Raw genomic sequence first — 25,768 nt, forward strand, 5'->3', positions numbered from 1 at the left:
CCCCCCCCCCCCCCCCCCCGCGCCACTGCTGACGGCAGGCCTTGCCACTGTTGGTGTTGATGCCAGACTGCCATCCAATAAAGAATAAACGCACTTTGATATTTTAGTTGTTGAGCAAAAGCATACATCGGAGTAATAGAACTATCTTTCTTTTTTCGTATTCAAAATTACTAAAATTTAATCGTTTGTTTTAAAAACATAGCCTTCTAAACTATACTTTTTTTTTAAACTAAAAACAAAAAAGATATATCTTTTAATAACTGCGCTCACACTCACAGGCCACAGTCTGAACTCTCACCCAGACTTCTAATAGAAATACGTAAACACGCTGCTCGAATTTTCTCTACACCAATGGGTGGAAGCTAATTCTAAAATTTCAACAAAAAGCAAAAATAAAATCCCGAGGGCATCGTAGTATCGTACCCCTTATTTACGTTCGGATCGGATTTTAACGGGATTCGAAGAAAAAAAATCTACATCAACTCACTTTTGCGGTTTTTTAAATGCGCAAGTTTTTTACTGGAATCTAGGAAATATGTTTAACTTCACAGGCTTTGCCATTTTAAAGAAATAGTCCGAAAATTCATCTTAGGACACAGCTAAAAGACAGATTCGCCCAAAAAAAAATCCGAACATAAATCCGAACACTTTAAAAAATCCGAACATATATCCGAACGCTTTAAAAAATCCGAACATAAATCCGAACCCGTTTAAAAAAATGACAGCCCTTAAATCCAAAACCCTTTTTATAAAAAATCTTGTTCGTTGATTTCGAAACCCTGAGGCCTGAGGTGAGTAAGACCATAGCGGCATAGTCTTTGTTTCAATTTAGAAGGCTATGGTATTCAGTTATACAAAAATAAGATTTCAGATTTAGAAGAAACTAAATATTGGAAATAGGATCTAAAATTCCTCCGCCTCAAGTTTTAAATTCCAACTTGTATTGTTTTTTTCCTTGTCGATTTCGTGATTTTCGTCACGTTTCGTGTATCGGGCTCAGGCGCTCAGCCCACCCGAGTTACCACTCACCACTGTCACCAGTCACCAGGAAGCACAACGCCCCACAACCATTAGTTATCACATACTATTTTACTATGTCATTATCCAAAGCTGATGACAGTGATAATTTTGGCTTTTCTAAAGAAAATTCAGGGTATTTACAATGAAGTGTACAGCGTCATACATCGTAAAAAAAATCACTGCTGTACTTTAATATCAGCCTTCTGACGCCCCAATTATATCAAAGACACCGCACGACTACTACGATTCCCAAACATGCTAGTGCAACTATCCAAGCTATCCGAATCTAGACACAAAGGGATAATTCTTACCATCGTGTACTCGTCTCTCTCTCTCTCTCTTTCTCTCTCTCTCTCGGAAGCTTCGTCAAAATCTTACAATCAGTAACATTACTGCTATTACAATGTGGGACCTTCACATCTTATTGAAGAACAATACTCTTCCTGTTCTTATCATATCGCTAAGCCAATCGACATTGCCGAAGCATTCACATACGTGCACAACCTATCAGAATTTGGTCCCACCGTTGTTGTAAACTATAGGTAGACGCAAAGGGGGGGTATTGAGGTACACTGAGTACACTCATATCACATTCAAACCCAAACAAGGTTTTCATGTCCAAACTTTGTTTTACACAAATCCGTGACAATCGAATTGGCTTGAATATTACCAAAAACTATTCTCACTCTCCGCACAAAACATATTATAACTTATATTACTTTGCTATATTCATTTTTTCAGTTCTTCTCGTGGTCAAAATGACAAAATAGTATTTTAAAGAACGTCAGTACCTGGAAGTCGGATATTTAGTAGTGAGATGACTAGAGCGGTGTCCTTAGTGAGTTCCATTGTAGCTTTACATTGGGTAGATATGGAGTGAATCCATGAAATTGGCATCGAGTTGGCTTTGAATTGGCTTCAAAATTGAATTGTTTTGTCAGTCATCAGTTTTGTCGCTACCCTGGTTTCTCATATTGACTACAGCAGCGTAGCTTTGTGTTGGCTTGGCATGTCCTCATAGGCCATGCCTCGTGGTGCCTTTTTGTTCGCGATAATTATTTCACAGTTGGTCAGTACTCAGTGGTCATAAAATTTTACATATGTATTCATACTTTTATGATGTTTACACATCGTGGAAGTTAAAACCCCCCTTTATAGATCAATGAAAAAGCTTCACGTCTTTACCTATTGTAGCACACACAAAATCGACTTTCCAAGACTCCAAATCTCTATTGAGAGATGTATAGGGCATAGCCGCAAGGCTCATACTACAATATGTAGTCCTGACCAATATCCATTACCTACAGACTTTTTATTAAAGAAATTGCTTAATTTTCAGAAGGCTATGAAAAATTATTGTATCTATGTTCAGTACATTTTGACTGTATTTATGTATTCAGTATTGTGTACATATTTGATTTTGTCTTCATTACGTCATGGTATTACAGTATATTATTATTTTTTAAATACGTTCCAAGCTCAACGCTATGTACTAAATAAATATTCACATAAATGTAACGGAATCTTTTCTGCACGTTTTGTTATTTGTTTTTATAAAAAAAAGGCCCCGGCTGAAAATCGGACACAATAGGTGGGATGCCCAACTTCCCAATTCCCATACGGCCACACATCATGTGTCAACTGTCAACTGTCAAGGTGCCATAAAGCGCATAACAAGAAAGAGGAGGACCCTTTTTAAAAGAAGGCATAGCATCAGATTCAGAGATTTCAGACTTTCGGAATCGCCCGGGGAGTATGTACTGTGTTAGTCGAGAGTTGAGAGCCGAGACTATAAAAGAGTAAAGGCTTGAGAGCTACATACATCACGTGTCGACTGTCAAGTGTCAAGTGTTCACCAATAACCATAAAGCATACAACCAGAAAAGAGGAGGACTCTTTTTTAAGACCCCCAGAATGTTGGGTTTGGCAGTGGGGTATTAATTGTAGACATAGCAGCGGCGTATGCGAGACGGAGAATGCACGCCGAATGTTTAGTTATATACATAAATAGTCTACTACTCTCTCTCTTTGTAGAGAAGCTTTATATAATAGTTGTATTTTCTTACAAAAAGAACAAAATATAAACAAAATAAACGGATACAAATCTAAAACAAAACATATGTATGTACATCAGATCGGTCAGACTCGGTGAGTCAGTCCCCAGTCCCCACTCCTCACTGGGCCGACAATGACCGACGATTTGCTTTTCTTCAGCTTCGCAAGGCGTATATTGCCGAATACTTCGCATCGTTCAAATTATTGCTGGTTACAATAGATATGGTTTGCGGATTATATGACGCCAGGTTGCAAATATACTTTTGGCTTGCATTTATGTCTGTAGCACGCGAGTTGTGTGGTGGCTATCACTTCATTGTGCATCTCGGCAGCTTAAATCCTTATTCAATACATTTGGTGTATTTGGGAAGCTACAAAAGGGATCCGACACATTACGATTTAAGGCATAGCATCTTTAATGAGAATCGCATTCACGACATATAGAAACAGTAATTTCGATTGGCTAATCTTGGCTTTTTCTGTACGTTCTTACTTCAGCTCAAGATGGATTCATGACAATAGCACGCACGATCTCGAAAATAGTATTTCATCAGATATGTATGTTCATGCATTCTCCCGAAGAACAATCCTAGCAGAATCCGAGGTATACAGAGCTCAGATCCGAAAATCATTGGTGTAGAGTTGCAGCGGATGGGGCTTTAGACTCGCCCACATAATTCAAGATTGCAAGACATATATTATACGTTCCGGGCTCTAAACAAGCATAAGTCGAGTAGAAATGTATGTGAAGCACGTGGTTCGAACATACAGAGCATATTGTCAACAATTCTTTCGAGTTTGACAAGCACACCATTCAACCATCCGTCTAACCTAAAAGCCTGCCTGCCAGCTCCTCCTTATTTATTCGCTTATCCGCAGCATGTGTCCCAAATAAAGAAGTACGAATATTCAGTACGCTTGTATCCAGTTGTTGTATTTGATATAACACTAAGTTCTGCCATTGACATCTATAAAAAAAATAAAGGAGATAGAAGGCTATGCTTCTGTGGGCATTTTCTTATTTCTGAATACATAAATCAACAAAGTGTTGTTTTTTAAATACCGGGATAAAGGGAGGTTAGAGCGTTGTGTATATACTAGAAGACTGGAATTGCTGAAAAGACTATGAAGACTCTTTGAGTCGTATCCCAGTATGGTAGCTTACTCTGTGTGTGCGTGTGTGTGTGTCTCTCTCTCTCTCTCGCTACTACTATATACTAGTCGACATTGTAAGGGTACGTGTGTGACAGATACTGATAGTGTAAGAAGGAAAGTCACTGCAAAGTGAAACACTGAAAACGATCGGTGACACCCTAACAGGTCCCAATTAGCTCGTCATTATCGATTATCAACAAAAGATAACAATAAAAAACACGCACAGGCCACAGCACCACAGCACTAATATATAGTGAATACTACTTAATTAAAAGCTCAAAAAATGAACAAAGAGTATACTGTACAAAGCTATATCACGCAAAAGAACAGAAATTACTTCTATTATATATTACACAAAGAATATAAGATACTTTTATTATATAGTATAAGAGTCGACCTGACTTTTGAAAGGCTGACAATCCCAAAGGCCGCAACTTGAAGCCAGTGTTCTGGTGCTAATATATTTCCAAATATGTAGCGTGTGCGTGGATTCCGCTTACAGGTAAGAACCAAATGGCGAACGAAAGTGAATAAGTAACATGCTGATGCCATAAACTCTTAAAGTAACAACACAATGTGAACTAGTTGTTTAGACCCAAAAAAGAAGGCAGGTGAAAGGCCTTGGGCCCAGTAAAAATCGTAGGCAACGAACGAGCATTTATTTATTCTTATATATTGTTTTATACTTTATAACCTGTGTTTTCAAGCTGTGACTTTAAGCTGTGACTAGATAACTGTTTATGTAAATATTTGTACAGCGTGAGTGCAAAGGCATCCTCAATTCCACATCCAAATGAGGACCGAAGAATGATTTAAAATTACATGTTAAAAAAAATTAGCGCCTCAAAGTGGCAAAAAATGTACACTGTCTGACTGATCTTAAAACACGAAATGTGGTTAAAAAAAAACAGGTCCTACCTCGGCGATAAACGCCTGCTGCGATCGATCATGTCTTGTATGTCTTTTTAAAAATACTGATGTTCTAAATTATTTTCAGTATAATAGAACGCTCATCATTTATATCGGTAATTTAATCATCGCCCAGGCCGATGTTTAATTTCAACTTATATTTTACTCATCGTTATTCTTGTCTAAATTGATGCAGCAAGCCATTTAAATTGATACAGGAAGCCATTCGCTTCAATGATTTATTATCATTTGTGATTGTGAGGGTAGACAACTTGTCTATCGCCTAAACATCTCACATCTAGAGTTTTATGCTTTAAATGCTGCACAGGAAGTGGAGAACACACCAGCGAAATTCTGGTGCTACTATCAAACCTAATTAAATGTGACTAAAAATAATAGTGAATCCAGTATTATCTTCTATCAGCTCGGTGCTTCTACAAATATTCACGTATATCATCCAAATGTGAACTATAACTTGCGTTTTGACACGACCTAGTCATTCCTGCGTGCGCCAAACGTCTTCTTGTAACTATGACTGTGGCCGTCATGGGAGTATTGCAAGGGGTTCACCCTCATAACACAGCGGGACCATTTACCTGCCGATTAGGGGAGGTGATTGAGCAACCTCTTGCTTACGCGGGATAACACCTCCGGGTAAGGGGAGCGTGGTCCAGCCCGTCAAGTCCAAATCGATCTGTCGAGCGGCTTGGCGTCCCTCACTGATAGCCCACACAATGAGTGATTGACCGCGTCGACAATCGCCGGCAGCATATAACTTGTCGACGGATGTTGAGTATCGACCAGCGGGTGTCTTAATATTGGATCTGCAATCGGATTTTAAATGTTTAGTTCATATTTTGGAAAACGGGTATATATTAACGAGCAGAAATCATCAAACCCGATATGCAGCAAATACATAACCGAAAGAGCAATACGAGCACACACCGGACAATAATACATACCGGGCATCAACGTCAGTGCCAAGTGCATCCTTCAGCGTAGCCTCAGGTCCCAAGAAACCCATCGCGATAAACACTAGATCGCACTCGTACGTTTCAAGGGAATCCGGTACCTCAGCCATCTTCCACGCACCCTTGTCGTCCTTAGTCCACTCCACCTTTACGGTGGTCACACCCTTGAGGTTACCCTCTCCATCACCCACAAACTCCTTGGCCATGATGTTGAACACACGGGGATCACGTGCAAACTTGGTTTCCACCTCAGAGTGCCCGTAGTCCACTCGGAAGATTCGGGGCCACGTAGGCCACGGGTTCTCGTCGGCACGCGAGGGTGGGGGTGGGGGTAGGATCTCGAAGTTGGTCACTCCAGTGGCACCCATACGTACACTCGTACCGATGCAATCATTGCCAGTGTCACCTCCACCGATGACCACTACCTTCTTTCCCTTCGCACTAATGGTCCAGTCCAGATCAGTCTTGGTTGAGTTCTGTGGTGGTTTTTAAAAAAAATGAGGTAAAATCCAGAGAGGGATGGCCAGGTGTTAAATTATGGACTATGATGGAGGACACTGTAGTATCTCTTATATCGGGCTCCGAAGCAGAAATGAATTTTCTTTTTACAGCTGAAAACTGAGCACAAAACATACCAGATCATCAATACCAGATCATCAAATCGTAAAACTAAAACCGTAAACCATGCGTGGTATATACACTACAATAAGACTCGATAGGCTCCCAAAAACAACAGCTATATCTATTCGCACTCACGCTCAGACAGGAGGTCAAGGTGAAGACTCAACACATACATATATACTCGACAAACTTCGAATATCCGACACACACCCAAAACGTGACACAGACATACCTCGTCCATGAGTTTCTTGGTGGTTGGCGTCAGGAAGTCCATGGCAAAATGAACACCGTTCAGTTCGCGTCCCGGGATGGGCAGATCTCGGGGCCACGTGGCACCCACAGTCAGCAACATGGCGTCTGAAGACGTCAACAGCTCCTTCGCGTCCACGTTCTTACCGATCTCGCAGTTAGTCTTGAAGGTGATGCCCTCAGCGGCCAGCAGGTCCACACGTCTCTGCACGGTCGCCTTCTCCAGCTTCATGTTGGGAATACCATACTGCAGCAGACCACCGACCCGGTCCTGTCTCTCGTACACGGTGACGGTGTGTCCCATCTTGTTCAGACAATCGGCCGCAGCCATACCAGCGGGACCTCCACCCACAATAGTCACCTTACGCCCAGTGCGCACCTTGGGGATCTGAGGCTTGATCCATCCCATCTCGAAACCTCGGTCGATAATGGCACACTCAATACTCTTGATGGCTACGGCGGGCTCGTTGATGCCAAGCACACACGCGCCTGTCAGTCAGGGGGGAAGTAGATAAAATCATGAGATGAGATGAGACAATGGTACATCCATACATTTCTGATTAACGCAATGAATACGCTGTACCACCAATTCGTCCCACCATTACACGTAAGTACCAACGGACAGACCAGCTGTGCGTATCAGTACACTTGAAATTGCTAACCAGCAAAAACACACCGTTAGTCGCTACACGCGACATACACGCGATAATTACGTACCTTCACAAGGGGCGGGACAGACCCGTCCAGTGAACTCCGGGAAGTTGTTGGTGAGCAGAAGACGCTCTAGCGCCTCCTCCCATCGGTTCTTGTACACAAGATCGTTCCATTGGGGAATGACATTGCCCAGGGGACATCCAGTATCTGACTGACAGAATGGTACACCGCAGTCCATGCAGCGAGCACCCTGGATGTTCAACTCGTTCTCCTTGAGACCCACACGGATCTCTTTGAAGTCCTTGATACGCTTATCGGGTGCACGGTAGCCGTCGGGTTTGCGCTTGTACTTCTGGAAACCACGCAGCTTGTCGAGCTTAGCCAGTCTGTGAATGTTGGGTGCAAGTGAGACGCCAGATGTTAGGAAGAGACGAGTGCAAGCTTTGTCATAAAATTTGATGATATACTCATACTAACATAAAACCACCGGGAATCTTCAACAACGGTACTTTTCGATAGACACTGGCCAAACGGCCAAGCCGTATTCAAAACACATACGCTTGTACAAAGCTGAACAACAAGACATACCGTGCGCGCTTCTTGTCCTCGCTCTCATTGTCGACAATGAAGTCCTCGATATCTTCAGTGCCAGCGTCCTTGATCTCCTCCACCTTCTTTAGTGTCTCCACATCAGCTACAGCGGTGGCCTCGGCCGCAGACTTAGCAGCAGCTAGAGCCGCCTTGTAGTCGTGGGGGAACACCTTGACGAATTTGGCGGGGCTGTTGGCCCAATCGTCCAACAGACGCTGGGCGACTGTTCGCGTATGCGTATGAGTGACAAATAAGTGGAAAGTTAGTGGATATCATTTTTGCTCGCTTTAAGTATGTAAACTCGAGACTTATTCCGAACCCCTTTTGCGTTAGTAAGGATAAAGCACTGGGGGGGTACCATGCACTGACTGAATTGAAAAGCCACAAACGAGAACACTACAAACATGCCATACCATCACTGCCGGTGTACTTAAGGTGCTTCTGCAGTACTCCCTGTAGGAATTCCAGGTCTTCTGGTAGTTCAACCGCGTCGAGCGAAACCAGCTCGCTGTTGACCATAGTACCGAACTGCTTGTTCTCATCAAGCACATACGCAATACCTCCAGACATACCGGCGGCGAAGTTGCGCCCGGTCTTACCCAGGACAACGGCGTATCCACCAGTCATGTACTCACAACCGTGGTCTCCAACACCCTCACACACAGCGGTGGCTCCACTGTTACGCACACAGAAGCGCTCGGCCAGGATACCTCTGAAGTATGCCTCTCCACCTGTGGCACCGTACAAGCACACGTTACCCGAAATGATGTTGTTCTCGGGTACGAATTCCGAGTGGTAGGGTCCAGGGCGCACAATAATACGTCCACCCATCATACCCTTACCGACGTAATCGTTCGTGTCACCAGTCACCTTAATCGTGATACCTGGGGCCAGGAATGCACCCAGGGACTGTCCGGCACTTCCGTTGAGGTTCAGCGTAATGGTGTCGTCGGGCAATCCTCCCTTTCCGTTCGACTTCATCACCTCGTGTGACAAGGTGGTGGTAAACGCTCGGTCCAAGTTGGTGATGTCCAGGTCATGGCTCATGGGGGTCTGGTTCTTGAGCGCGTCTTGGAAGCGTACGATAAGGTCGTTATCCTTGCGCTCGGCAAGTTCGTGGGCCTGGGCTTGTACGTTGTACGTGGCCGTGTTGGGTCGCAACTCGGTGGCACGCTTGAGCACAGGTGTCAGGTCAACGGTCTTGGCCTAAAACACGAAGAACATGGTATGATTAAGTATCGAATACAATTTTCTATTCTAATTCGATATATGGAAGAACCTTCAAAAACGGCAGATTATTGCTATACAGTATATTTTTTATCGCACTCCCAGATTCGCGCACCGTACAAACTTGATAAACAACCCCTCCTACATAGGAAAATATACATACAAAACTAGCCCAGGCAGGAAAAGGGGGCACAGTGGGTGAATATAGCCTACCTTGGGTCCGTGGGCGTGATTGTCCATCTTCAGCTTGTCCGTGCGACCAACCATCTCCTCGATAGTTCTGAGACCCAGAGACGCCATAATCTCGCGACAGTGCTCAGCCACCATGAAGAAGTAGTTGACCACGTGCTCGGGTGTTCCGGTGAACTTCTTGCGAAGCTCGGGATCCTGAGTGGCGATACCTACCGGGCACGTGTTCAGGTGGCACTTACGCATCATAGTGCATCCCATAACGATGAGGGGCACTGTGCAGTGAACAGGAAAGGGAGGCAAGGCTGTGATTAGAGACTAGCACAGGCATACCATACTACCATTGCGGCCTACTATCTACCATAGTCAATATTGAGATTAAATCCGAGCGTGGAGTGCCCAAAAACACAAATGAGTTGTTTCCAACAAACACCACCACACTACACACCTGTGGCAAATCCGAACTCTTCCGCACCCAACAACGCCGCAATGGCGACATCACGTCCGTGTCTGATTTGTCCATCGGCTTGTACCACAACCCGACCGCGCAGATCATTCTGAACCAAAGTCTGATGAGTCTCCGATAGTCCCAACTCCCAGGGTAGACCGGCGTACTTGATACCAGTCCATGAACTGGCTCCAGTACCACCGTCGTGACCGGAAATCAGGATGTGATCGGCGTAACCCTTGGCCACACCGGCGGCAACGACTCCAACTCCAACCTCAGACACCTATTAGTTTGTGTATGTGTGTACCAGATGAGTTGAATGCAAGCATTGCGTATAAAAAGTATCACTTTCCGAGTTTTCGAGTAGTCCAATGATTCTAATTGACTATGAGTAATACCGAAAATCAGCCAGTAGAAAGCACAATGACACCCGAGTACCTACCAGTTTGACACTGACACGAGCGGAGGGGTTCGCGCACTTCAGATCATAGATCAACTGCTTCAAATCCTCAATGGAGTAGATATCGTGATGCGGTGGGGGTGAGATCAGACCCACGCCTGGTGTCGAGTTACGACAGTCGGCAATCGACTGGGAAACCTTGAAGCCGGGCAGCTCACCTCCCTCTCCGGGCTTGGCACCCTGGGCCATCTTGATCTGAATCTCATCGGCATTGGATAGGTACCACGCGGATACACCGAAGCGACCACTGGCGACCTGGAGAGGCGAGAACAGAGCAGAGATTGGGATTAGTTGTGAGTGTGGGTCCGTTGTTGTCTTTGAATAATACTGATAACTGCTGTGACAACTCTGTAGCTGATAGTACTATTACGATATCTCTGTATACGCCTATGTAATGAGAGGTGACATTGAAACATGGTCGCAAAGAACAAGGACAAAGTGTTGATGCACAGGCCACATCGGCACATCGACAACCGACCTCACAAGATGCTACTCAGAGTTAGTGCGGACGAACACGAGTCGCAGACCTTCAGCAGACTCACTACGACCACAGCGTGTAGCTAACCCCAATCCATACATTAATATACCTGCTTGATAGCGCTACGCATGCTGTCACCATTCTCAGCCTTGGAATCGAAACGCGAGGCCTCCTCACCTCCCTCTCCGGTGTTGGACTTTCCGCCAATGCGGTTCAGTGCCACAGCAAGCGTGGAGTGAGCCTCCAACGAGATGGAACCGTACGACATGGCTCCGGTGCAGAAACGCTTGACAATATCCTCGGCAGGGATAACCTCTTCGATTGGGATCTTCTCCTCTTCCGTGATGTTGAACTCCAGCAGACCACGAAGCATACAGTTCTTGATCTGCTTGTCACTCTCGCGCACGTACTTCTCGTACGACTGCTTGTTGTTGCGGCGTGCGGCATCCTGGACACTTGCCACCACGTTGGGGTGGTTCATGTGGTCCTCACCACCTACGAATGTAAACAAAAACCATATATAAGTATCAGATAAGACGCATGTCCTGGTAAGATACGTGCATGTAATATGAAACATGTTTCGCACACCCCACTTTTGAGCCAGATGCAGTAGTATAATAGATCATCATAACATGGCAAAATACTATACATGTCCGATCTATCTCAGATAAGCTGCGTCTTACAACGACCACTACATGCACATACCGTCTCTCCAGTGGTAGTCTCCAGGGTTTTCGATCAGACGGCTCTCGACGATGTCATCACGCTCCAAGGGGAACGCAATATCGTGGCGTGAGAAGGCCTCCTCTGCCAACAGAGTGAATCCAACACCCTTGATACGCGACGCACAGTTGGTGAAGCAGCGATCAATCACCTCCTCGGCGATACCCACAGCCTCGAAGATCTGCGCTCCCTTGTACGACATGAGCGTGGAGATACCCATCTTGGCCATGACCTTGCGCATACCTATCCGGGTCAAACATGTGCATGGATCTATGAGCCTATCCGAGTTAAAATTATATGCATGATTATGAGCCTATCCGAGTTAAAATTATATGCATGATTATGAGCCTATCCGAATTAAGATTATATGCATGATTATGAGCCTATCCGAATTAAGATTATATGCATGATTATTACGAGTATATGCACCCACGCGACATACATGCACAACCATTGGTAACACAGGATGTACAATGAAGTCGAGTATGCATGCACGTGTATGTGTGGATGCACGGGTGCGTTTAATGAGAGGCAACAAACCGTAGTTGACAGCAGCCTGGTAGTTCTTCGCAACAGTGTCGTCATCATATTTGGCATCTAGGAGACCCTCGTTTCTGAGGGCCGCCATGGTGTCGAATACCAAATAAGGGCAGACAGCGTCCACTCCAAAACCGAGCAGCAGACAGATCTGGTGCACGACGTTCACCTCTCCTGATTCCAGGATGATGGCTACGTTCAAGCGCTTCTTCTCGCGGACCAGGTACTATTCATGCATAGTAGATTAGCACACTATAAAGTAAGTACACGTGAGGCGGTCGCGCGTAACTCCGACCGTGAGATTGGCGTGTCCTGACGATCAGACAAAATCAAACAAAACGCAACAAATTGTATACACTTAAACATCGAAAACTCGGACACACCTGATGCACCGCTCCAACGGCCAGAGCGGATGGGATGGGCACACGCTCGCGTCCAACCTTGCGATCGGTGAGCACAATGACTTTGTTGCCGTCATTGATAGCATCAACGGCTTCGTCAGAGATGCGCTCCAGAGCATCCATCATGCCCTCAGCACCGGTGCTGTTAGCGTGAGATTGGTGATAGACGATCAGTTGGATGTATAATATATTTTTATTAAGTCGGTTTTGCTGGGAATATGACTGGTGAACTATACGGATAGGTACGCGGATGTGTACTGAATGCACTGTATATACTGCAATAGCCGCAAAGAGCTTCATCACAAATTAATTGGCATACATTGATAGATTGAATTTGCGACCTCGTTCCAACAGTATTGTTTGCCGCTTAAAAAGAAAACACATGCGAAACGCGGGTCAGTCTGAACAAAAAAGACAAAGACTATACAAATGGGCCCATTCCCTCATGAGGAACAAATAAATCCCAAGCACATTGATTTATTATCACTAGAACAGCTACCTGAATAAAAAAGACGTATGCGTTACAACGAAACACTTCAAACACACCTGCGAGCAAAGGTGGTGTCTATCTCAGCCACCTTCCACTGAGATTTCTCCTTGTGGAGACTGCGAATGCACGCGATCTCTTTAAGCGAAAGCACGGGGTTGTCGATGGTCAACCGTTGGCACTGCTCAGCGGCTTCATCCAATACATTGAACTCAGGGCCAATCACCTGCACGAGCGTGTGAAGTATTCCGAAATGAGTTTAATAGGAAAGTCCAGATACAATCCGAGACAAATGTGTACTTCGTTGCCAGCTAAAATTGCCATAAAATACCAAACTTACAAAGTATCTACAACGAGATATAATCAGTGACTTTCAATGGGTCCATACATACCTGACGCAGAGACATGATGATGGATTCACGGAAGGGATCAATAGGGGGGTTGGTTACTTGAGCAAACAATTGCTTGAAGTACTCGTGTATCAGGCGCGGCTTCTTACTGAGCACAGCCAAGGGAGCATCGTTACCCATAGATCCCAGAGCCTCCTTCCTAAGCTCAATCATGGGCTGTTAATTGATTATCGGAAGAAACAACCGAAATACGCAATTAATATGGGTTCATGAACGTTGGTGCGTATATATCCCGCGAATACACTCTAAGCCAACCGAAAATGTAAGTAACGAGAACAGCTAACGTCGGACATTCACAGTAAACATGCAGGGCACACACCTTGACCAGCATGTTGATGTGCTCCAGAGTCCACCCGAAAGCAGGCAACCGGCGGTCGAACAACACGCCCTTCTGAGCCTGTACTTCGTGCGGCTTGCTGGAGAGCAATGCCATCTCTGTGATGTTCACCGAGTTCGTGTCCAACCAGTTCTGGTAGTCGTGCTTGTTACTCACTTCGGCCTTAAGCTGGCTATCATCGACAAGAGTGTGCTCGAGTGTGTCGACGAGAAGCATCTTTCCAGGTTGTAGACGTCCCTTGCTCTTGATCTGTTGGACAACGTTTCAATAGGATAAAGGCAGATATTGTCAGTTTTCATATATAACATCTCTAGGCAACGAGGTATACGGAAGGAATCGCTGTATAATCCACGACATCGTACGTAGTTTAATATTCAATGCACTACTATATCACTCGCCAAGTAATTGGAGGACTCAAGATAAAACAATGCAAATCTTGACATATGACTCCAGGATTACATACATATAATCCTAGCCTCTTAACATCAACAGTTTAAACGTGAAACACACAGATGTTTACAAAGCCCCAACTTACCGCTCCAAGAGGCACGTCCAGTACACCGACTTCACTGGCCATAATCATTCGATTGTCGTCGGTGATGTAGTAACGAGCTGGGCGCAGACCGTTACGATCCAAAGTGGCACCAATATACCTACCATCGGTGAATGTGAATAGAGCGGGTCCATCCCAAGCCTCCATAACGAAGGAGCTGTTGGTAACAAAATGGCGGGACAATTTTAGTCGGATGCATTTCGCTAGAATTCTCTGTATCTATGGAATACATTTACTATCAACAACCATCTAAAACTAACTAAGTTGATTCAAGCGCACAAAACAGTAAGTACACTTGAAACATACTATGTACGCTACATCTGTACATATATTAACATGCCTAATTTATAATATACATGCATACGCACAAACACGCATGTATATTAAACATACCAGTACTCGTAGAAAGCGCGCTTCTTCGGTGTCATGTTGACATCGTTCTGCCACGCCTCGGGCACCATCATCATCATAACCTCGGGAAGCGTACGCTTACCGTCCATAACCATAAACTCCAATACATTATCAAATGCAGCAGAATCGGAACCAGCGGTCTCGATGATTGGGTACAGACTCTCGGTAAGGTCACCAAACTGCTCGGACTTCAGCATACCCTCTCGAGCACGCATCCAGTTCTTGTTTCCTCTGAGTGTGTTGATTTCGCCATTGTGACCTAGGAGACGGAAAGGCTGTGCCCTTGACCAACTGGGGAAGGTGTTGGTGGAGAAACGCGAGTGTACTAGCGCCATGTGCGACTTGAACTCCGGATTTGAAAGATCCTTGAAGTAAGGTCCAACCTATTAAGTGTAAGTGTTATTTTTTACTTGTTAGCTCACCAATAAAAAGACTTGGTTAAATCGTTGCCTATGTCAACATAAAAAGAGCATGGTGCTCGTCGTGCGTTCGGACGGACGCACATTACACAATAGTTGAATCGAACTGAATACAAGGACCGCATCAGTGCAATACCAAGGCATATACATGAAGTGCAATCTACATACCTGATATGCCGACAATTGACCCTTGTAAATTAGGGTTCCAGTGCTTAGAGAACAGATGTAGAAACTTTTCTCTGCCTTGGGAAGACTCTTCTCCAGACGCTTACGAAGCGTGTATGCAAGACGGTCTAGATCCAGCCCCTTCAGGGATGAATCCTTTGATTTGATATAAACCTGATAAAAAGGTAAAATGTTTGAAAAGATATAACCTAAACCTCCAGAAGATGACCTACCTCTTTCAACAACTGAAATTATGGTCGCTTATTTAACTAAACTTGCTGATAAAATACAAGTGTAATAGCTTGGCGAAACCGCAAGTCTCGGGTATTCTACCCGCATCGTAACTTCCCTGAGAAAAAGAATGAAAACTAGTTCTAAACCCTTTCTAACCTACGTGATGCTCAAGCACCTAAAACAACAGAAATCAGCGAAAGATATTGACCTATTTACAAAATTGGACTATACAACTCGCGTATCGAACTAGTATGGCCACCTTACTTATCAAAATATACACACCTGCTCGATGGAGGGTTCAGTGGCCAGTGCAGAGGGACCCACTTGTGAGTTGTCCACCTCAATCACACGCCAGCCCAATACCTCTAGACCCAGCTTTACAGCTGTAGAGGTGAAAACGGACCTACATTCCTCCTTAAGCGCCTCGGATTTCTGTAGAGGTAGTATACGATACAAAGGTCAGTCAAAAGCTTGCAAAGAAGTGTACCAGCACATGTGTTGAAAGGATACTAGTTTTAGTAACCAATAAATTGTTGGCAGTTTGAAGTCAAATCTAAGCAGCAAAGCAAGCGCCCGGTGGCAAGCCAAATACAACAAGCGAACCAACCGCAAAATCGAACGTCATGTACAACAAGCGTAGCACACCCTAGAATTCTCAGTCTATTTTAAAGCGTTTAACCAGACGTTAAAATGTTAATTGCGATCACAAGCCGTTAAATTGTTAGGTCTGTTTAACCTGCGATCATTGGCATTCTACTGTCTATTTCTTGCAGTTTGAATTTTTAACAGCAATCACTAGACGCTAAGGATGCTAGTTTATTTAACCTGCGATATCTAGCACGGAATTGCTTACGTTAACAACATAAAACCTTGAATTATATCCAGAGACTGAATGATGGACTAGCTATATTGCACAGGCATGGCGAAGCCATGAGAATCATATAGCATTGCGGCAATACTTACCTTACTGAAGAAGATGTTTCCAGCAGCATAGTATCCAGGAGCAGGCAGTGTGATGCCCGATTTGGTGACCATGTGCGTCAAAAACTCATGAGGCATACCAGTAAGGATACCAGCTCCATCTCCAGTGTTTTCTTCGCAGCCACATGCACCTCTGTGGAACATGCGTGCAAGAATAACTAGCGCATCCTGCACATTCGCGTGTGTTGCCTTGCCGTCTATGTTGGTTACAAAACCTACACCACAGCCATCCTTCTCGTTGTCCGGGTTGTAAAGACCATCCTTTTTGGGATATGCCTCAAAACCGTTCTCGTGCTCTACTCCACAGCAGTGAGTGTACTGCTTGGGTTCGACATTTGCATTGATTCTGTTAGCGTTAGGTGCCATAGTAAAAGATTTGTAAGAGAAGGTCACTGCCAACGTCCAACAAAGTAAATTGATATGTTTATCTGAACAGAAGTTTATATATCACTTCCTGACGATAGATTTAAAATTGCAACGTGTTCAGCTCGTAAGTGGCAAAACTCGTTTTGTATTATAGGTAAATACTTTAGCTTCGTAAGAGGTAGAGTGGCAGGATTTTAGTGCCGCTGTAAACATTTATTATGAACATTTTCGGACAGAGAGTAAAAAAATACTCCATGACTTTATGGACGCGCTGTCATACGTCTGACTCTCTCGATACTCTCGGGTCCTGAGTCCTGAAGACCTGAGCCCTGAATCCTGATCCTGGTCCTGAGACTAGACTTCTCATAAATACCAGCAGTAGAGAACGAGACGTACTAATATAGATAGATAGAGAGAGCCTGTGGCGAGTGTGGAGTATGGACTGTGGACTGTGGACTGTGGACTGTGGACTGTGGACTGTGGACTGTGGACTGTGGACTGTGGACCTGGACTGGGGGTATGGGCCCTGGAGGGCGGAGAACTGGAGGAATTATCATTTTTGGCTTTTTTTTTACTTTCATGATCTTTGATGACAATCAGGTAAATATATGTGATGACACTTTTGGTAGAAAAGCGCATGATGTCCACAGTCCAATATCCAAAATAACTCCTCTTTTCTTTAAAAAAAAATACTCTCCTAGAGAGAAAGAGAATTTGAGAAATAAACTAATAAAGACACAGGCCATAGAGGGGCAAACACCACCCTGTGCGACACTAAATAAACAGCTGGGATCCAGTGTAATGCGCTGTTGACTATATAGTATGTACACCGTAGAGTGTATTTATTTCTAATTACATACAGTGGAGTGAATAATAGTGACTACAGTCAGCCCGAAATGTTACAGTCACACTGTCTCAGCGACTCTCAGGCACTCAGCCCTGCTCAGCCTTACAGTTATTTACAGCCTCACAGTCTCAGTTGTTGGTTTGAATTTAGCGGTCTTTTAGTCGTTTATTTTTTTTTGAAAATATAGGAATAGGCTATACACCTATTTTGAGACACGTTTTAAAAAAATATAAAATTTATTATTTCTAAAGAATTGTGTCAAAAAATATTATCACATGTAATTTCCCAACGCGTGTTGGGCATGAATGTCAAACAACAATTTCTAAACTAGTAAACGACAGGGATATTTAAAAATACTAGATAACTTAAATACCAAATGCTACCTTGTATTATCCCATTCTATATATTAAGATTAATATGATACACAACTTTCTGGTCTTTTATTCTCTATCTGATCTCTTATTTTATCATTCTAACAGGCCGCATAGGCCTGGTATTTCAAATGTTTCAAATAAAATAATTTAATATACTACAGAGTTACAGACAATATACCACATGTCATCATCAAAATCATATAAAATTGCAGAAAACGTGATATAGAATTAAATTTCATTCGTCAATGACAATATTTCTATTCTACGAATCTATTGGACAGAAAATCAACTATTTTTTCTATCACATGCTAATTGAGAAAAGTGTATTCAGCCAATCCATATTGAGAAATAGTGACTCAGCAACAAATCTTATATGTCATCACATGCTTTGTTCCACTTTTGGTTTAACGTGGTGTCATGGACTCGGTGGGTGAGGTGAGAGCAGGAGACAGCAGGTATACGCCTCCACGGTAAATACAAATCGTGCCCATGACTGTTTTTCAAAAAGCAATTTATTGCTCAATATATATATTAAAAAATTATCGATGAAATTCATTTTTGCCAACGATGAAATGAAGAATAATAGTTTGCACCAATAACTATTAGCAAAAAAAATATATCAAAACCACGGCGTGTGTAGCAACGACCGCTCGACGCACATTTTTTTCAAATGTCTAATATCATCTTTTTTTAAACCTAATAAATACATCGCCTTCAAACTTCAAAGGCTTCAATTGGACCATAAAACCAAATTGGAAACCCCCCTCCCCCAACCAAGCAGACCCACGTCCCACACTCTCAGACCAGAGGGAGACACAAAACGATTTCCTCTCTACTATTGTACTAGCATTTTTATTTTTTTTAAGTTAGTATATCAAAGCCTACAAAACACAGAAGCCAGGCATCCTTTCTATTTTTATATTCTGGCCATACATTTTTGGGAGACACATGAATTTCGTCAAGGTTATTTTAGAAGGCTATGAATGAATTATAAAACTATTGCCTTGGAATCTTGGATATCCTTTTTTTTTTTTAAATAGAAGTCTGCATATATGAGAAAAAAATTTAAATAGATGAAAACAGATGGAAAAAAATATTTGTTTTTTTTTAATATCTGAAAACGGCTTTCAAATCTAACTATTTGTTATAAAAAAACTCAGATTCAGTTAACAGATATCTTTTTTAGAAAACAAAAGTCTAAATAGAAAATACTACCTGAAGTCCAAATGTCCCCCCAGAGTTCAGAATTTCGGACGAGCACAATTTCGGACTAAATAGTCCGGACAATATCTTTTTCTTTACCTCTAACGAGCTATTTTAGCTTGTCCAAAAATATCTGACCATGACCCTCTGGAAGCCTGTCCCGGGCTCACGGGTGATTTCAAATTGATTTTCTACTCCCCTTGGGAATGGGGCTTGGATGAAAAGATGTGTAACCACACTTCTTGCAAGGCGCTCTCACCTTCTTTTCACCTTTCGGTTCGGTAGAAGTAGAGCCAGTACCCCCTCCAGTAGTAGTGCGAGGTTTCTTAGTACTACGCGCAGTCTGAGTTTTTTGGGTTATTTTTAAACTCAAAATGAAAACCCAGCGAGACTTCCAGAGGTTCATGATCCTAAAGGACTTGTCCGTTCTCCCTTAATTCTACTTTTTCTAATGATGGTCATGTTCACATGAATGACGCTACTTACTATTTGGGGAGGGGGGGGTAGGAACTTGGATACCGGAAAAATTGGGCGTATTTAGCTAAAAAATCAAGAGGTATTCACGTTACAGTCAAACCTCCGTTTTTCTCTACCTCTTCTATTGTTCACCTCCTTTTTTGTCCAATTTTTATATACTGGGACTCGAAATTTGTTTGCAGAATTGCAGTATGTACCAGAATACTGATGTGTAAATTCACGTATGGCTTGCCACACTCTCAAAGAAGTGATATAGCATATATTTATATGATAACCTATAAATGAAGTACAATATGTAATGTGTATAAATAACAATAGCGGCAATACTTGCCTGTTAGGTACGAAAATTCAGTGCATGCGTTATGTGGTGTTGGTTTGGGTGCGGGATACAGTAGTTCATGAGACACCACCGAAGTGGGCTCTCAGAGATATTTTCTACCAAGTTGTAATTGTTTATGGCCAACAACTGAGTCAACGCATGCATCATCAATGGAAACACGAATTAAAGTAAAGTCGATGCTTGAACGCTTTATAAAAAGAAGCATTTAAAATATGCGTATGTACGTTACTGTACCAGGATATGTACTTTTAGAGAGCTATATGACCCTCAGGCACCAAACCCTATTTTTGTGTACCTCAATTTTGTCCAAATTTAGGCCTGAAATGGATCCTGGACAAAATAAAGAAGGTATTTTTAGTAACTTTTCTACACGTGCGTCTGTATTTAGAATATTTGTCCTGAGGCTACTATGGGTGAGTGTGAAGCATTATATCTTAATGATCATCCCTCGATTCATTATGAATATAAACATGCATCACAACAGGATTTCCTGATGTATGCCATGTGTGGATGAAGCTTGTAAGTAGGATAGCAAATAGAGTAATAGATGATGAGCTTGTAGGCATTGATCTATCAGTTTATAACAATCGATTCGGGGGTAAATACAAAAGGTCCAGAGGTAAAAACACCAGACAGTATTAGCCGATAATGATGTCTCTGTGACAGTGGAAAACTGTAATGTACGTGTTACATGGCGAAGACAACGAGAGTTGAGATTTGCTGAGCAGATGTGGATGTGAAAATAGCCCGGGTGCTCAAATATATGCGACAGACTTCAAGCAGAGGGCATTCTCATGACTTGCCGTAGCTCCAGAATTTGCTGACAGTTTCCGACGAACTTTCGAAAGAAAAAAGCGTGAATATAGCTGATACATAGCCAACATTATGTGTGCAAATAATTTACTTTTCAAACCCTTGTCAGCCAACTACATGTATTTGTCTATGCCCTTAAATGGGGTAGATAGCACGCGACAGTTTATACATTTTTTATGACGCCGGGGACTTCTATAGATAGTTATAAAGCATACACGTGGCCAATTATTTTTGTTTCATAAACTGGAATAAATCTAAACCGAATTAGAGAGTGATAGGAGCAAAACTATATAGACAGTCTCAGAGTAAAAGCCCCTTTATTTTACAGCCTGGCTAGACTGACTTTACAATTATTTCAACTATAGGACTTATAATTTTAATCTACAAAATACTGATATGGCATACTTCGATTTAAGGTTTACAAATAAAGTGGTCTTTCACTTGATTCTGATATTCACACCTGTCCATTTGCCGCCAAAATCAGATTCCTCATTTTGAGCTATATATAATTTATGATTACCAATGGACCAACGAACCTGTACCACTATGATACCCAAGAGACAAAACAGATGTGAGAGAAAGATTTTGCATCCAAGAAGGATCCGTTGATTGTAAATATGGTATAAAGACGTCAAATTAGGGATTGCTGACTGTTTATTCTTAACTATTTCTAAAGTGTACCCAAGCATTTCATTAATTCGTCATTGCACCCGACTAAATTTTCTATTCATTGCATCAGGGGCTATTCTCGTATAACTTTCAATATGTATGCATTTTGGGCGCTGTGAACCCTATATTAGCACAGTCGTGTGTTGATAGTCCGGCACCACGGCGATACTTCATATACGCTTTTCTTCTGAGCCCACTCGTAGCGCTTGATCAGGCTAATTTTGAAAATTTTTGCATTTGTGATACACTTGAGATGCAAATTGTTTAATATTTGAGTGTGCAACCCCCATGTCTTTTGCAATCTTGCTCGGTCATCGCGTTATCCATGTGCTTAAGATCTTAACAGTTTTCGAACAGCTGCCTCGGTTGATTCTGTTATGACTCATTTACTAAAAACCCTATAAGACCACAATATATTACGGTTCATATTTTAGCCGAATAATTGTAATAATATCTTAAAAGGGCACATGGTAATTACTATACTGTATAGCCAATATGTAATAATAAAGTTACTTCGTTAAGCAAATATTTATTGCAACAGACTATGGGCCCATATCGAATATATATTATCTTATACCCTATATACATACCTTAATTTTACACCCCTGATCCTTTGATCACACTTCCTCTCTCTGATCTCACCACCTCTGATCTCACCACCTCTGATCTCACCACCTCTGATCTCACCACCTCTGATCTCACCACCTCTGATCTCACCACCTCTGATCTCACCACCTCTGATCTCACCACCTTTGATCCTCTGATATCACCATATCTGCTCCTCCAATTCCTTCTCACACATCACCATGAGTCAACTTCCGCCCACGGGCCAAACCCCTATCACTACCTTTTCGTCTTTTGAGGGCGCCCAACGTTTCGAACGTGACTTCTTCTCAACACTCCAGCCATACACCAATATCTCCCACGCCAATCATCACATCCAGCTTACCCGCACCATTCTATCTGCTGTTCTTGACACCAACGACAACCCTCACGTCAACAACACCGCCATATACTTAGGTACACACGCTGCATTCTCTGAACTCGATGCCATATCCGCTATCACTGACCTCAACAACTCTCACAGGGCCAACACTGATGCACAATCCGACCTCGCCCGTATTCGACGTGACCGCGCCAACTTATCCACTAATCTCGACACCATCCGCAATGCATCTGCCAAACATTCTGACTCCATTGCTGCTCTCAACGCCGATATTGCACGCCTTCGTCACGAGCGCCATACAATCCTCACCGAATGTAACACTGCTAATACTGCCCGCGATTTAGCTCGAGCTGACCACGACCAACACACCATCGAACCCAACTCTCTAGCTAATGACCTCGATCACATCCGCAACGAACGAGGCACGCTCATCACTGAGCGCGATCAGCTTGTCACCGAACTTGATTGCATTTGCTCCGAACGAGCTACCCTCATCACTGAACGCACTCAGGCGCAATCTAATTACAATGACATCGTCCTCGAACGTGATAACGTTCATCGAGATCTTACCCGCATACAAGACATCAATACCAACACAACCACCGAACACACCACATTGCAAAACGACCTCGCCCGTATCCGTCATGAACGTGACACATACTTCGAGGAATGTAAAAATGCCCAATTCAAACTCATTCAAGCACAGGAACAATCCACTACATCCCCTGACACTCACCTTGAAGCTACCCACGCCGCACTCCGTAGAACTCCCGCCCTTGCTTATTGCGCACTGACCGCAACGCACAACGTGCCAACCTCATCCAACAACAACACGAACATGCACGACTTCTACAGGAGGCCCTCACCGAAAACGAAGACCTCACCACTGCCGCCACACAGCTTCATGACAAACTCGCCACCCTTTAAGCGGAAATTGCTGCCTCTGATCCCCATAGCCTCCGTCAACAGCTACAAGTAGCCCAAAGAAAGATTCTTAAGCTTGAACAATGCTCCCCATCTACCCGCTTGTCAACCCCGCCCCAAAATCGCTCAGACTCTCCTCTCCTTGGCACTCCCCGCCACGACTCCCATCAAATATCCAACATCCGTGACGTTCGCATCAGCACCGGCATACCCCTCAAGTATTTCAGTAGTCATCCATTTCACCAACTGGCATCGTCAACTCAAACATATCCTTAAGAAACACAACGTCCTTCACATTCTGCGCCCTGCCTCCACTGCCGACTCATCCGAAACGACCGTTGGCACCAACTTACTTCGACCGAGACCCCCACGCATTCTATCGCCGCCTTTGTGACGACTTCAACTCCATCACCATCGGCCACATATGGGAACTCCTCGTTCAACTCATCACCCTCCCCAAGCAACCCTCCCTAAATGACAGCATTACCAAAGTCAACCTCCTTTGGGATCAGCTCAAAGGCCACCATGCTGACACAGCCGAACTTTCTAATGTGTACAGCCTACTGCAGTCTCTTCCTGGCGGATTCGACATCATCGCCCAGAACAGTGTGGGTACAACTGATCACATATACACCCTTGACACCATTATTACTAAAATACGCAATTACTCCACCAATAGCAAATCCATTTTAAGTACCAGCAGCATCTATGGCGTCGCCAGTGTCTCCTACCACACCCCTGCCCCTACCCCTACCTAACGTCCCCAACGTGTCCCACTCGGTAAAGACCCCTCCAGCAACTGCTTAGCTTGCCAGAAGCCTGGCCATGGCGCCTATGACTGTCCTTCCACCAACTGTCGCCGCTGCTTGGACTCCTCCCACACCGGTTCCCAATATACTCTCCCAGGTCCCCTCAAGTGCAACTACTGCCGCAATTACACTGCCACCGCATGTCGCCGTTCGTGAAGCCACGGAATTTCTCACGCAGCCACATCTCCACCACCAGTCCCCCACCCACCCGACCCCATCATCGAACCGGTGCGCTACCATGTGAACACCTTTATACTCCGTGCCGAACCCAACCACCAACCTGTCAACGCCACTGCTCTTATCGAATCCGGCGCCGACATTTCAATCGTCACCTTCGCTGACGCACTTCTCCACGTCGAACATTGTCAATTCGTCATTGAGCTCGCGGGCGGCTCCTTCGTCACCGCGCCTGCCCGTGGCACCATCAATGGCCTCGGCCCTGCCCTCGTCCTCCCCGACGCCAGCCAGCCTACCCTCTCTGTACGCAATATGCAACGCAACGGTTACACTTTCTCCTTTCCCAAAATCCCTACTCCCGACAGCCTCGCCCAATGCCTTATCACACACGATGGTACCACCGTCAAAGTCCTTGATGAATCTGCCGGGCGCTACAACCTGAATGCTTTCCAGGCTGACAGTCTCCACATCCATCATGCCCGCTTTGGCCACCGATCCATCCGCACAACTAAAGCCATCGCCCATACCCACAACATCCCCATCCCTCCGCCGCTGACATACTACGACGACTACCAACTTCACCTCGCACTGTTTGACAAACACGTCGCACAGGTCTTCAGCCCCGTTGACATCGACATGTTCGCTACTAAGTACAACCACCAAGTCCCTACCTACTGCATCCTTGACCACACAGACAAAGCCACTTCCCTTCACGACGCATACACACAGCACTGGCGCCAGTCCACCAAGCGCCTCTATGGCAACCTTCCTTGGAAAGACTTCCCACACGGTAACGCCAAGTTCGAACGCGACCACGTAATACCCGGGCCTCCACATTAGACTCTATGTTATAAAAGTACTCTTAAGCAGTACGAGGAACTTAAGTTTCCTAAATGGTTTTTAATGGTTTTATTAATTAATACCTTTTCCATTTTACATATCAAATATTTGGACGAGGCCATTAAAAGGCTCCAGTAAAATACCAAACATAAGAGTTGGTTTAGTTCTATTAATAGAACTATATTTACTTTCCAACTTTATTTATATCTGAATACTTCGGTAGCGAGATGCCTTAACCGAATATAGGTTTCTAGGGACTATTAACGTTACCTAGTTGATCCTCCGATCAGCCAACCAG

At 43.9% G+C, this 25,768-nt stretch overlaps 3 protein-coding genes across 3 annotated transcripts; 1 reads left to right on the top strand and 2 right to left on the bottom strand.

Moving 5' to 3' along the window:
• Positions 1-5,348: 5,348 nt before the first annotated feature.
• SARC_05945 (glutamate synthase [NADPH]) lies at positions 5,349-17,223 on the bottom strand. The gene is made up of 21 exons (XM_014300170.1): positions 16,668-17,223; positions 15,987-16,136; positions 15,474-15,644; positions 14,869-15,269; positions 14,458-14,632; positions 13,905-14,171; positions 13,568-13,741; positions 13,235-13,401; positions 12,671-12,830; positions 12,291-12,513; positions 11,733-11,993; positions 11,137-11,522; positions 10,532-10,804; positions 10,090-10,372; positions 9,666-9,916; positions 8,639-9,431; positions 8,223-8,448; positions 7,698-8,020; positions 6,964-7,469; positions 6,102-6,586; positions 5,349-5,963 (listed from the first exon to the last, which is right to left on the bottom strand). The coding sequence occupies exons 1-21, from the start codon at positions 17,049-17,051 to the stop codon at positions 5,732-5,734; spliced, it is 6,291 nt and encodes a 2,096-aa protein (XP_014155645.1). The 5' UTR covers positions 17,052-17,223; the 3' UTR covers positions 5,349-5,731.
• Positions 17,224-22,580: 5,357 nt separating this feature from the next.
• Positions 22,581-23,699, top strand: SARC_05946 (hypothetical protein; the record flags this gene model as incomplete). Its single annotated transcript, XM_014300171.1, has 1 exon — positions 22,581-23,699. The coding sequence occupies one exon, from the start codon at positions 22,581-22,583 to the stop codon at positions 23,697-23,699; it is 1,119 nt and encodes a 372-aa protein (XP_014155646.1).
• Positions 23,700-24,774: 1,075 nt separating this feature from the next.
• SARC_05947 (hypothetical protein) lies at positions 24,775-25,467 on the bottom strand (the record flags this gene model as incomplete). The annotated part of the gene is made up of 1 exon (XM_014300172.1): positions 24,775-25,467. The coding sequence occupies one exon, from the start codon at positions 25,465-25,467 to the stop codon at positions 24,775-24,777; it is 693 nt and encodes a 230-aa protein (XP_014155647.1).
• Positions 25,468-25,768: the final 301 nt, after the last annotated feature.

This window comes from Sphaeroforma arctica, assembly GCF_001186125.1.
Source record: "Sphaeroforma arctica JP610 unplaced genomic scaffold supercont1.405, whole genome shotgun sequence".
In the NCBI taxonomy this organism is placed as follows: Eukaryota; class Ichthyosporea; order Ichthyophonida; genus Sphaeroforma; species Sphaeroforma arctica.